The 13,384-nt window shown below is 40.0% G+C and overlaps 1 protein-coding gene across 16 annotated transcripts in view; it reads left to right on the forward strand.

Annotated features, from left to right (window-relative positions):
• Window positions 1-13,384, forward strand: part of ptgr2 (prostaglandin reductase 2) — an 82,001-nt gene that overhangs the window by 22,545 nt on the left and 46,072 nt on the right. For 13 of the 16 annotated variants that reach the window (XM_073040468.1, XM_073040464.1, XM_073040469.1 and 10 more), the window contains one exon: window positions 5,287-5,405. The exons of the other annotated variants lie outside the window; for them this stretch is intronic. In XM_073040468.1, coding sequence (XP_072896569.1) covers window positions 5,322-5,405 — 84 coding nt within the window. In that variant the 5' untranslated portion in view covers window positions 5,287-5,321. The remainder of the gene's footprint in view (window positions 1-5,286; window positions 5,406-13,384) is intronic. 16 annotated transcript variants of the gene reach the window in all.

The following is a 13,384-nucleotide window of genomic DNA, read 5'->3' on the forward strand; positions in this document are numbered from 1 at the left end:
GTGTTTCAACAACCAAGTCCAGCTCCTGGCCTTCACATGTGGCTTAGCTACTAAGCTTGGCAGAACTGTTTCTACTGAAGAGAAGGGGCAAAGGCCCTTACCCCCAGTTGCTTCAGGCAGTTGGGGCTCATCAGCCGAGGTTGGCAGCTCATCCAGCGAAAGGAAAACTCTGATCTCAAATCCGCTGCCTTATGGCTATATCCACTCGTGGGCAAGGCTTTAGGAATAAACTGAGGAGCTGGAGTCACTAAGGCAGTCCTACATTGAGTTCAATGCTGACTGGCAATTTCTGCGACGCCAAGCTGGTGGTCTCTGCTGTTCTTTTAGATTCATCAGCTGCATAGAGAGGGGGAGGCTGCTGCTTGGACAACAGCTTGCTCTCCATATCGTACTGCCCCGGCTCGCTTAGACAGCTGGGACACAGCACCCGTGGCTGACCCTGATCAGTGGAGGTAACAGCAGTGATAGACTGGTAACAAGTGCCACTAAGTCATAATTCCATTGTATTCCATTAATTCACTGCTCTGACCCATCTGTTTAGGCTACTTTCACTCTATATAATAAGGCCCATTGCAAGCTAGAAGCTATTTGGCCCAATTTGTTTTCGTTATTTCCTTGTCCTGTCTATCACTTCCATCTTCTCACTAAATTAAAACTAATATTTTTGTCTTAGTTCTGTCAAAGACTTCTTGGTCTGAACCATTAACTCTGATCTGCTGTTGCCAGGATTTTCTGTTTGTATTTGATTTCCAGCAGCAGCAGTTTTTAATTAATGTTTTGTGTAGAAACAAAGCTGCTGCAGCCAACACATTGCTGCTAGTGCCACTGTTGTACACGAGCAGACAGCTGTCTTGTGTGCATTGGTATATCTGGTGTGAATATGGGTAGTGGCCACCCAGATGAAATCATCGGCGACCATGATCATAATCCCAGCAGAGGGAGCTATCAGGTAACAATGAGTAGAAGAAAGCCTTCTCCAGTCCATTGGTGTGACTTTACTGCATCCTGTGAAATTAAGAACTGTCCTCATTTGAACCTCAAAGCACACTAATGTACACTTAAATGTTTTTATTTGTTGATTGAGATACAGTGCAGAACTGGCTGCAACACCAGCTGCACAGGATCAAAGTGAGCTGCTCCATCATGGACACTATCCTCCATAGTACCTATGACATCTTCAGGGAGCAAAGCTTTGAAAAGGTGTCTGTCATTGGGGACCCCCATTACTCAGCTCATGCCTTGACACCACTGGGAAAGAGGTACTGAAGCTTGAAAGCACATAATCTATGATTCAGGAACGGCTTTTTCCCCTCTGCTGTCCTATTTCTGAATGGATATTGAACCCATGAACATTAACTCACTACCTTTTTATTTCACTTTTTGCGTTACTTATTTTATATATATTACTGTATTTCATGTTTTTTTCTATTATTATGTATTGCACTGCTGCTGTAAGGTTAACAAATTTCATGACTTATGCCAGTGATATTAAACCCAATTCTGAATCTGAGCAGGCCCGCACAGCAACTCTGATTTTACCTGGGCCTAATAACTGGATAATTTACAATTAACCTACCAGCCAGTACGTCTTTGGACTGAGGGAGGAAACCCACGTAGTCACAGGGAGAACAGCAAGGGGAATTGAACCCAGGTCACTGGTCCTGTAAGGCATTGTGCTATTGTGCGGACAAAAGTCGACAGGAGTGTAATTACTTCTAATGTACACTTTATTCCCAACGCAAACAAATGGCAATGTCATATACAGTGTGTGTGTGTACGTACCTCGCCTCCAAAACATAATAACATAAAACGTAACACTTAACATGGTGAACTTAACCCTTAACAGTCTGGGTGAATTCTGCCTAATGAAATTAAGGAGTCCCTACAACCCCCCCCCCCCCGAATTCACCCTAACAGACAAAGTCAAATGAGCGGAGACCCACAAAACTCAGCCAAACCTACTCCTGTCTTCACGGCAGGTGCTGGGGAGGAAGTATAATCAATGTTAGAAGGCCTGGAGGTGGGAGGCCAGCCCTATGTGGGGGCTGTGCCACTTCCACTGGAGAGTCCAGGTCCGAATAGGCATGCTTGAGACGATCCACAGGAACACTGTCCAGGATACCTCCAAAGTCCAGTGTAAAAAACGGGCCGTCATAAGGTGGTCGCAGGGGAGCCCTACATCCATCATGATGCACAAACACATATTTTGCCTCCCGCAGACCCAGCAACAGGTGCGACCATGGCAGGCCGTGCTGCATCATGGGCACTGGAGCACAAGTTTGATGCTGTCCATGAAAGCGGACGGCTGCTGGGAAGCGGACCGTGGAAGTTGGGAGAAACTCCTGGCACTGGCAGAGGTTGCCCAAAAATGAGCTTCGCAGAAGAGGAAAAGTCCGCCTTGGGAGCTGTCCTCGGGCCCAACGTGACCCATGGCAATCTGTCCACCCAAAGCCCTCACTGAGGCAAGCACGGAGAGTGCTTTTCACAGAACAGTGGAACTGCTCACAAAGACCGTTGGCCTGAGGGTGATGAGCTGTGGTCTGGTGCAGTTTGACCCGCAGATCAGGTGTAAACTGCGTCCCTCGGTCTGAATAGATGTCCGATGGGACGCCGAATGGAGTAATCCACAAGCCAACGAATGCTCGCGATACCTCTGTGGCTGAAATGGACGACAACAGCACTGCCCTGGTCAACGTGTGTCCTTATGGTGGTAAGGAGGTGTGTAAACCTGTGGGATGGGGGCAACGGGCATTCAGGTGGTTGAAATGCCACTCAGGGACCACGAAAGGAGTTAAAGGAGCCTTGGTATGTTGATGACCTTTGCACGTGACGCGCCAAACAAGCACCAGCCCAGTCTCTGACATTCTCCTTAAGCCCATGCCACACAAACTTTTCTGTCACCAATTTCTGTGATGCTCTCTGGCCCGAGTGAGAAAGCCCGTGGACCGCATCAAAAACGTGCTTCCACCAGCTCGTTGGCACAACCGGCCCTGTTGACACATTACACAGTAGTGAAACACCACTGTCACCGAAAGCAAAGTCCATCAATTTCAACCGTCTGTCCGCCGAACACAGCGCCTGCACGCTTGGGTCTGAAACCTGGTCTGCCGCCATCCGAGTGTAGTCCACGCCCAAATGGACAGCACCAGTGAAGGACTGGGAAAGGCAGTCAGCCTGCGACGCGCTGGATGTCCGTGGTGAACTCTGAAATAAGAGAAAGATGGCGCTGCTGTCGAGCAGACCAAGGTTCAGAGTCCTTAGCCACGGCGAATGTTCAGGGTTTATGATCCACAAAAGCCGTAATTGGACGGCCTCCAGCCTCCAGGAGAAAACAAAAATGAAGCTAAAAAATGAGAGGCTGCCATAGCCCAGTAGCGAGCACATCTACAGTGATGAAATGCTTTGAGAGGTTGTTTATGACTTGACTGAACTCCTGCCTCAGCAAGGATCTGGACCCATTGCAATTTGCCTATCACCACAATAGGTCAACGGCAGATGCAATCTCAATGGTTCTTCACATGGCCTTAGACCACCTGGACAATACAAACACCCGCATCAGGATGCTGTTCATCAACTATAGCTCACCATCATTCCCACAATCCTGATTGATAAATTATGGAACCTGGGTCTCTATGCCTCCCTCTGCAATTGGATCCTCGACTTCCCACAATCTGTGCGGATTGGTGATAACATCTCCTCACCGGTGCACCTCGGGTGTGTGCTTAGCCCACTGCTCCACTCTCTCTATATCCATGACTGTGTGGTTAGGCATAGCTCAAATACCATCTATAAATTTGCTGATGATGCACCCATTGTTGGTAGAATCTCAGATGGAGACGTGAGGGTGTACAGGAGTGAGATATGCCAACTAGTGGAGTGGTGTTACAGCATAACCTGGTACTCATCGTCAGTAAGACGAAAGAGCTGATTGGACTTCAGGAAGGGTAAGATGAAGGAATACATACCAATCCTCATTGAGAGATCGGAAGCGGAGAGAGTGAGCAGTTTCAAGTTCCTGGGTGTCAAGATCTGAGGACCTAACCTGGTCCCAACATATTGATTAGTTTGAAGAGATTTGGTATGTCAACAAATACTGTGAAGAGCATTCTGACAGGCTGCATCACTGTCTGGTATGGGGGCAGTGGAGCCAGGGAGTCACGGAGGGAACAATCCCTGCGGAAAGCAGAGAGGGGTAGAGGGAAAGATGTGCTTAGTGGTGTGGTCCTGTTGAAGGTGGTAGAAGTTGCAGAGGATAGTGTGCTGGATCCAGGGGCTGGTGGGGTGGTAGGTGAGGACAAGGGGAACACAGTCCCTGTTGTGGTGATGGGAGGATGGGGTGAGGGCCGAAGTGCAGGAAATGGAGGAGATGCGGGTGAGGGCATCATTGATGACGGCAGAAGGGAAACCACGATCCTTAAAGAAAGGGGACATTTGAGATGTCCTGGAACTGAAAGCTTCATCCTGGGAACAGATGCGGCGGAGACGGAGGAACTGGGAATAGGGAATAGAATTTTTGCATTTGGCAGGGTGCGAAGAGGTATAGTCGAGGTAGTTACAAGAGTCAGTGGGTTTATAGAGGATGTCAGTGGACAGTCTGTCTCCAGAGATGGAAACTGAGAGATCGAGAAAGGGGAGAGAAGTGTCCGAGATGGACCAAGTGAATTTGAGGGCTGGGTGGAAGTTAGATACAAAGTCGATGAAATTGACAAGCTCTTCAGACCAAGGGTGTAGTTATGGGCACTCACACGGGCCCCAGCTATGCCTGCCTCTTCGTGGGTTATGTAGAACAATCTATGCTCCAAATCTATACTGGTACTGCTCCCCAACTTTTCCTTCGCTACATTGGTGCTGCTTCCTGCACCCATGCTGAGCTCGTCAATTTCATCAACTTTCAGTTGAAAGTTAGAAAGTCTCTAGGAAGAGTTGCTTAAGAGTCTCGTACTGGCTGTCTTCCAGAGGGTGCTGAAGGACACTCATCACCGTGGTCGCTGTAGAGCTGTCTAACACTGCAACGATGTAGTAATATTGCGTGTCATCTTCCAAAGATTCCCCGCACTGCGAACTCAGCCTCTGCCTGAGCAGACCAAACAACGGCATATAAATAAATAAACAGTAGTTACGTTTTCATGACATTCCTGACAGTTCATGGCCACTTTTGCTAAGATGAGTTTTATTTTCAGATACCAAAATGAACAAGTTTGCTCTGAAGATGACTGCAGTGATAGGGTTTTGATGGGGGTATTCTCAATAAATGGATGAAATTGTGTTCTCCTCTCTTGTCTTCAGATAAGAATGATGAGCCTGTGGCAGAGAATTTTAGAATGGAGGAGGGTCATCTGCCTGAGGACTTGCAGGATGGCCAGGTGAAAGTTCACACAAGGTATCTGTCTGTGGACCCCTACATGGTGAGTAGATATCTGTAAGCTGTAGATGAGCCTGGATAAGTCAGATGAGCCATTCATCCCCAGCTCTATGAAATGTCCGGTCAGTTCCACTTCACCAATGAGTTGTTTGTTCCGTTTCAACTTTGCAATCAGTTTCTTTTCAATGCTGTTATTGTACCTGCTGACATTGTCCAATTAAGGCAGGTTTAAAAGTGAATAAATTCCCAGAGCCCGATAGAGTGCATCTTTGAATGCTCTGGGAGATGGAGGACATTGCTGGGACCCTGATAGAATCTTAATTGTTTGCTGTACATGGTGAGTTGCCAAATGACAGGAGGGTAGCTAATATGATGCCTTTTGTTCAAGAAGGACAGTAGCAATAAACCAGATAATTGCGTATCCCTGTGTCAGGAGTTTGGGGTCCATCCCCCAGTATGTTTCTGGTTTCTAAACATTCCAGCCTTGCTGTGTTACTTGTGTGGTAATTGACTACGCTTGTGCCTAGTTATTCTGCTGTGTGAATGGTGCTGTTCTTTGCTCAGTCTTTGAGCTAACGCTTGATAGTCTTATAATCCAGTGCTATATTCCTTCTGAATGTCTTTCGCCCTTGTCTTGCTACTTTTGTATTTTGGACCTGTGGGGGTTTATTTTAGAACTTTGGATTCAGTCTGTCATGTATTTGGAACTGCTTGCCTGCTTCTTTGTGACTTCTGGTTTTGGTAGGTTAAACCACTGCCTGGATTTCTGATTTGGATTTTTGCCTTTGTTTTGGAACTGTGTTGGACAGGCAAAATATCCAGTTAAGTACCTGTCTGAATATTCATTCCTGCCTCCTGCGTGATCTCTGCACCTGGGTCCATTTCTCACTCGGCCCTTGGGTACTGTAGCAGAGTTCTGGACGGCCTCGCTGGAGACCCAGGTTCAAGCCCAGACAGGTCCGACACTGTCCAGGTTACTTGGGGGAAAGGGAAATTGAGGGATTGGATTAATCTGCACTGTCAAGGGCAGAACTAAGATAGTCAGAATGCCATAGTTAAGGAAAGATCATGTCTAACAAACCTGATTTTTTATTTTTTATTTTTTTTATAAACTTTTTATTGAGTTTTCAAATAATTACAGAAATAAAAGAAAATATATGAACAAAAAATGTATATACCCTTCCCCCCTCCCCTTAACCCCTCCCCCTAACACCCCTATAGAAAAAAGAAAGAAAGAAAGAAAAAAGAGTGCCTGGATATCGGAAGATCCCCACATGCTCCATGGAGTTCGTAATAACTTTAGTATATATATTTATTTCCCCAAATAACCAATTATTTCATCTTCGGAGCACCTATATATTTAATCCTATCTTTTGTAAATAAGGGCGCCAAATTTTCAAAAATGTTTCATATTTATCTCTTAAATTATAAGCAATTTTTTCAAATGGAATACAGCTATAAATTTCCTTCTTCCAACGATCTATACTTAAATATGTATCAGATTTCCAAGTAACTGCAATAGCCTTTTTGGCTACGGCCAGTGCAATTTTTATAAATTCTTTCTGATATTTATTCAATTTGGGTTTCGGTTTTATCCCTTCAATATCGCCTAGTAAAAATAATATTGGATTATGTGGAAGTTGTGTTCCAATAATTTGTTCCAATAAAACTCTTAAATTTGTCCAAAAAGGTTGAATTTTAGAACAAGACCAAGTAGAATGTAAAAAAAGTACCGATTTCTTGGTTACATCAGAAACACTGATCGGATAAATTTGGATTTAATTTATTTATTTTTTGTGGTGTAATATATAATTGATGTAAAAAATTATATTGCACTAATCTTAACTGGACATTTATTGTATTTGTCATACTCTCAAGACATAGTCTTGACCAATTTGTTTCTTCAATTTTAATATTCAAGTCACTTTCCCATTTTTGTCTTGACTTATGGACTCCTTGTTTAATTGCCTGTTTTTGAATCAAGTTATACATACAAGAAATAAATTTTTTAATCTTTCCTTTTTGAATTAAAGTTTCTATTTCATTAGATTTCGGCAATAACATTGTTTAACCTAATTTTTCTCTTAAATAAGCCCTTAGTTGGAAGTAACAAAAAAGAGTGTTTGATACTTTATATTTATTCTTTAATTGGTCAAATGACATTAATATACCTCCTTCAAAACAATCTCCTATATATCTAATCCCTTTTTGAAACCAATTATATAAAAGTTAATTATCCATTGTAAAAGGAATAAGTCTATTTTGAATTAAAGATCTCTTTGCTAATAAAGATTTCTTTGTCTCATCATCAACATTTATCTTATTCCATAAGTCAATCAAATGTTTTAATATAGGAGATTCTTTCTTTTCCCGTATCCATTTAGATTCCCATTTATATATAAAATCTTCTGGTGTATTTTTTCCTATTTTATCTAGTTCTATTCTAATCCATGCCGGTCTATCTCAAAAAAAGATGCAATAAATCTAAGTTGATTTGCTTTATAATAATTCTTAAAATTTGGAAGTTGTAACCCTCCTAGATCAAATTTCCATGTCAATTTTTCCAACGATATTCTTGACATCTTGCCTTTCCAAAGAAACTTCCTCACATATTTGTTTAACTCTTGAAAAAACTTCTGGGGTAGTTGTATTGGTAGTGATTGAAATAAGTATTGTAGTCTAGGGAATATATTCATTTTTATGGTATTTACTCTACCTACTAATGTTATTGGTAATACCATCCATTTATCAAGATCTTCTTGAATTTTTTTCAATAATGGTAAGTAATTTAATTTATATAAGTTCTTTATATCATTATCAACTCTTATACCTAAATATTTTATACCATTTGCCGACAATCTAAATTGAGTTATTAATCGACATTGACTATAATCTCCTTTAGTAAGAGGTAAAATTTCACTTTTATCCCAATTTATTTTGTAACCTGATATTTTCCCATATTCTTCTAATCTATAGGATAATTTACGCAACGAGTGCAATGGGTTTGTTAAATAAAGCAGAACATCATCAGCAAATAAGTTAATCTTGTATTCCTCCTGGTTAACTCTGAAACCCTTAATATCTGGGTCCGTTCTAATTAATTCAGCTAATGGTTCTATCGCCAACACAAGTAAAGCAGGTGATAATGGACAACCTTGCCTAGTTGACCTTGTTACCTGAAATGGTGTTGAAATTTGACCATTTGTCACTACTTTAGCTTTGGGATTAGTATTTAAGGTTTTAATCCATTTTATAAAAGATACTCCTAATCCATATTTTTCCAATACCTTAAATAAAAAATCCCATTCCAATCTATCAAATGCTTTTTCTGCATCTAAAGCAACTGCCACACTCATTTCCTCCCTCTTTTGCGCCAAATGAATTATACTAAATAACCGGGTTACATTATCTGCCGATTGTCTATTTTTAATAAATCCTTTTTGATCCATATGTACTAATTTTGGTAAGTATTTAGATAATCTGTTAGATAAGATTTTTGCTATTATTTTATAATCAGTGTTTAATAAAGAAATAGGTCTATATGATGCTGGCTTTAAAAGATCTCTATCTTTTTTTGGCAATACTATTAAAATAGCTGTCGAAAAAGATTCTGGAAATTTATGCGTTCTTTCCGCTTGATGTATTAACTCCATAAAAGGAGGAATTAATAAATCTTTAAACTTTTTATAAAATTCAGGCGGAAAACCATCATCTCCTGGAGATTTATTACTTTGAAGTGATCCTAGAGCTTCTTCGACCTCTTTCAATGTAAAAGGCATATCTAATCCCTTCTGCTCTTCCATATTTAATTTTGGAAGAGTTATTTGTGATAAAAACCTTTCTATCTTGACATTATCATTTTGTGATTCTGATTGATACAACTCAGAATAAAAATTCTTAAAAGTTTCATTAATTTCTAAAGGTTTATAAGTAATTTTATTTACTGTTGTTCGAATTGCATTTATCATTTTAGAAGTCTGGTCTGTTTTTAACTGCCATGCAAGGACCTTATGTGATCTTTCACCTAGTTCATAATATCTCTGTTTAGTTCTCATAATTGCTTTTTCTGTTCGATATGTCTGGAGTGTATTATATTGTAACTTCTTATTAATAAGTTCTCGTCGTTTTTCTTCTGTCATATTTCTTTGAGATTCTTTTTCTAATTTTGTAATCTCTTTATCCAATTGATCTATTTCTATCCTATATGCCTTCTTAATTTTAGAGTATAACTTATTATCTGACCTCTCAAATATGCCTTCATTGCTTCCCACAATATAAATTTATCATCAACTGAATGTGAATTTGTATCTAAAAAGAACTGAATCTGCTTTTTCATAAAATCACAAAAATCTTGATGTTTTAGTAATATTGAATTAAATCTCCATCTATAAATTGATTCCTCTTTATCTATCATTATCATTGTCATTATCAAAGGAGAATGATCTGACAATATTCTCGCTTTATATTCCATATTTTTCACTCTGTCTTGAATATTTGCTGATAATAGGAAAAAATCTATCCTTGAATATGTTTTATGTCTATTTGAATAAAATGAATAATCTTTCTTTTGGATTAATTCTTCATATATCAATCAAATTTAAGTCTTTCATCAATGATAGAGTTAATTTTACTACTTTTGATTTTGTGACAACCTTTGTTGATCTATCTAAAACTGGATCTAGACAAAAGTTAAAATCTCCACCTATTAATATTTTGTCATGTGCGTTAGCCAAATTCAAAAAGACCTCTTGTATAAATTTTACATCATTTTCATTTGGTGCATAAATATTCATAAGAGTCCATAGTTTGAAAAAATTTGACAATGTATAATTACATATCTCCCTGCCAAATCAATTAATACGTTTTGTATTTTCATTGGTAAATTTTTATTAACCAAAATTGCAACTCCTCTCGCCATTGAATTAAATGAAGCTGCAATAACATTTCCAACCCAGTCGCTTTTTAATTTCTGATGTTCTATGTCTGTTAAATGTGTTTCTTGTAAAAAAACAAGCTATATCTGTTTTCATTTTTTTAATGTAGGTTAAAATTCTTTTTCGTTTTACCGGTCCATTAAGCCCATTAACATTAAAACTTAAAAAATTCAGTAAATTAGTCGTTATTTTTAATTATGTTACTCCAATCTATAATAATACCTAATCTTTCAACTTTCGTGGTATCTTGGGAAATCTTTTTGAAGTTCTCCATGTTGCTATGTGTGTCCCCACCGATCACCCAGGCAAAAAGATAGAAGAAAAATAGAGTACAAAGAAAAAATCAAAATACCCCCCTACTAATGTTGTGAAAAAAAAACACAACATTACCCCCCTCTGTTGTACGGGTCATGGCGATCGCCATGATTACACACGTGAATCCCGCAGTAACCGATCCAAAGCTCCCCAGCCCCCCCGCAACATAAAAAAGTATATATATAAAAGAAGAAAAAAAATATTATTCTCAATTAGTATTTCTGAAATTTTACTTTTCTCCCCTGTATCATCCTTAAATGTCCATCACTTCCATTCACTGTCTTTATTTTCATCTTTAATCCATTACGTTTGGAAGTCTCTATGTGTAATTAGCGAATAAATGGAAGTTTTTGTGCGAACTCCTCTGCTTCTAGATAATCGGTAAAAAATCTTCTTTTTCCCTCCTCCAAAAAAATTATCAGTGTTGCTGGGTGACGCATTATAAATTTATAACCCTTTTCCCATAAGACTTTTTTCACTGGGTTAAATTCCTTCTTTCTCTTCAAAAGGTTATAACTTATATCAGGATAGAAAAGAACTGCTTTCCCTTCTATCATCAATGGCCCGTTTTTTCTTTTTGGCACATTGGGCAGCCGCCTTCAGGATCTTTTCTTTATCTTGGTATCTTAAGCATTTTATCAAAATTGATCGTGGATTTTGATCAGCTTGAGGTCTTGACCTTAAGGCTCTATGAGCCCTTTCAATCTCAATTAGAGTTTCTCCTTCCATTTCCAATTTTTCAGGGATCCATTTTTGAAAAAAATTTATTGGATCTTCTATATCTTCTTTGAGTCCAACAATTTTAATATTGTTTCGTCTACTAAAATTTTCAAGCTTATCAATTTTTTCCATAAATTGTTTTCTTTCTGATGTCCAGGCAGTAATATCATTTTCCATTTTATTCATTCTTTCAACCATGTCTTCCGTTGTAGTTTCCAAATCTATAATTCTTTTTTCCATTTTTTCCTGTCTTTTTGTCATTTTATCAAACAATCTCCATATTTGTCATATTTCTTTTGATTACTTTTAATGCGCCTAATTTACGCATTATTTGCATCAAAGTCTTTTCTATATTTCCAGAAAAACTTTTACCTCTATCTTCATCTGATTTTTCCAGAGAATCTGACTCTCCCTCAGATTCACTTTCACTTTCGGTTTCAGTCGTAACTGGGATTTGTAGTTCTGGTTGCTCTCGTTTGTGCATGCTCCTTCCTTCACATTTGCGCAGTTCTCGTTGGTCTTTTTCTTTAGAAATGGTCAATGTTGCCGCAGTTCCCTGTTCTGTATCGCCGGAGGTGAGATGTACCTGAGCCCGCGGTTCTTTGGCAGAAGTGGGCCTTGATTCTGTTACACCTTGCATTGTCTTCACGGTAGTAGTTTTCTTCATCTTCTGTTTGTGAGGCATAACTTGAAACAATCCAGAGTAGTTTATAAGTAACTTTTAGAAAGTATTGACTAACTTTTCTTCACTTAAACATTAATTTATTGATTTTTTACGGGAGAGCTGGGTTCCAGCATCTCGATCCTACGTCATCACGTGACGTACCCCACTGATGCTTTGTTTTTTTTTTTGAAGGGACAGCAACCCATTGTGAGAGCATAAACACAAAATGCTGGAGGATCTTAGCAGGTCAGGCAGAATCTACGGAGAGGAATTAACAGTTGATGTTTTAGGCTGAGACTTCATCAGGACTGGAAAGGAAGGGGGGAGAAGCCAGAATAGAAAGTGGGGGAGGGGAAGGAAGTCAAGCTGGCAAGTCACAGGTGAGGGGATGGTAGGTAGGTGAGTGGGGAGGGGGAATGAAGTGAGGAACTGGGAGGTGATGGGTGGAAAAGTGAAAGGCTGAAGAAGAAATGAGCTGAAAGGTGAGGACAGTGGGCCACAGAAGGGTGTGTAATAGAGGAAGGTGAGGGGAAGGGGTAAGAGGGGAGTGAGAATGGGGAATAGAAAAAGCAAAGGGGGATGACCAGAAATGAGACAAATTGACGTCCATGCCATCCGGTTGGAGGGTACCCAGACGGAATATGAGGTGTTGTTCCTTGAACCTGAGAGTGACCTCGTGCCAGTAGGGGAGGCCATGAACGGGCGTGTCAGAATGGGAAGTAGAATTAAAATGGATGACCGATGGGATCTAAAATTGGCTTGGTAAAAGGAGGTGAACTGTTCTGGTGGACAATACTGATGAGGTAGTGTGATGTGACAGATGGAGTTTAATCTTGGTCACCACACTACAAGAAGAACAGTATTGCACTGTAGAGGGACCAGAGTAGATTTGCAAGGAGGTTCACTCTACTTGGGTTGTAACATTTGACTTATGAGGAGAGACTGTATAGACTGAGTTCATTTTCCTTGGCACATAAGAATACTTGATAGAGGTGTGCAAAATTATGAGAGGAAGAAATGAGAAACCTTTTCCAACAGCAGAGGTGCTAATGTACCAAAGGGTTGTGAGAGGGGCAAGAAGTTCAGGATATATATCAAGAGTTCTTTATCTTCCCCGCCCAGAGTGTGGTTGGAATCTGAATTGCACTACTTGGGAAGGTGGCAGAGGCTTAAAGACTCAGAACATTTAAGAAATGCACTAAAACTTGTAGTTTTAGTATGGCTGCATCATTAAATTGGTACAGCAGGTTTATGTTTCCTCTGGTGCCTTGTTCATTTTACCAACTCATCAGTGATGTCTGTAATCACCATTGACCTTCCATTACAAAGGTGTGAGGAATGAACTGCTTGTTGACAAAGTAGATCCAAAATTGGCTTGATGATTCATAA

This window comes from Hemitrygon akajei, chromosome 3 (genome assembly GCF_048418815.1).
Source record: "Hemitrygon akajei chromosome 3, sHemAka1.3, whole genome shotgun sequence".
NCBI lineage: Eukaryota > Metazoa > Chordata > Chondrichthyes > Myliobatiformes > Dasyatidae > Hemitrygon > Hemitrygon akajei.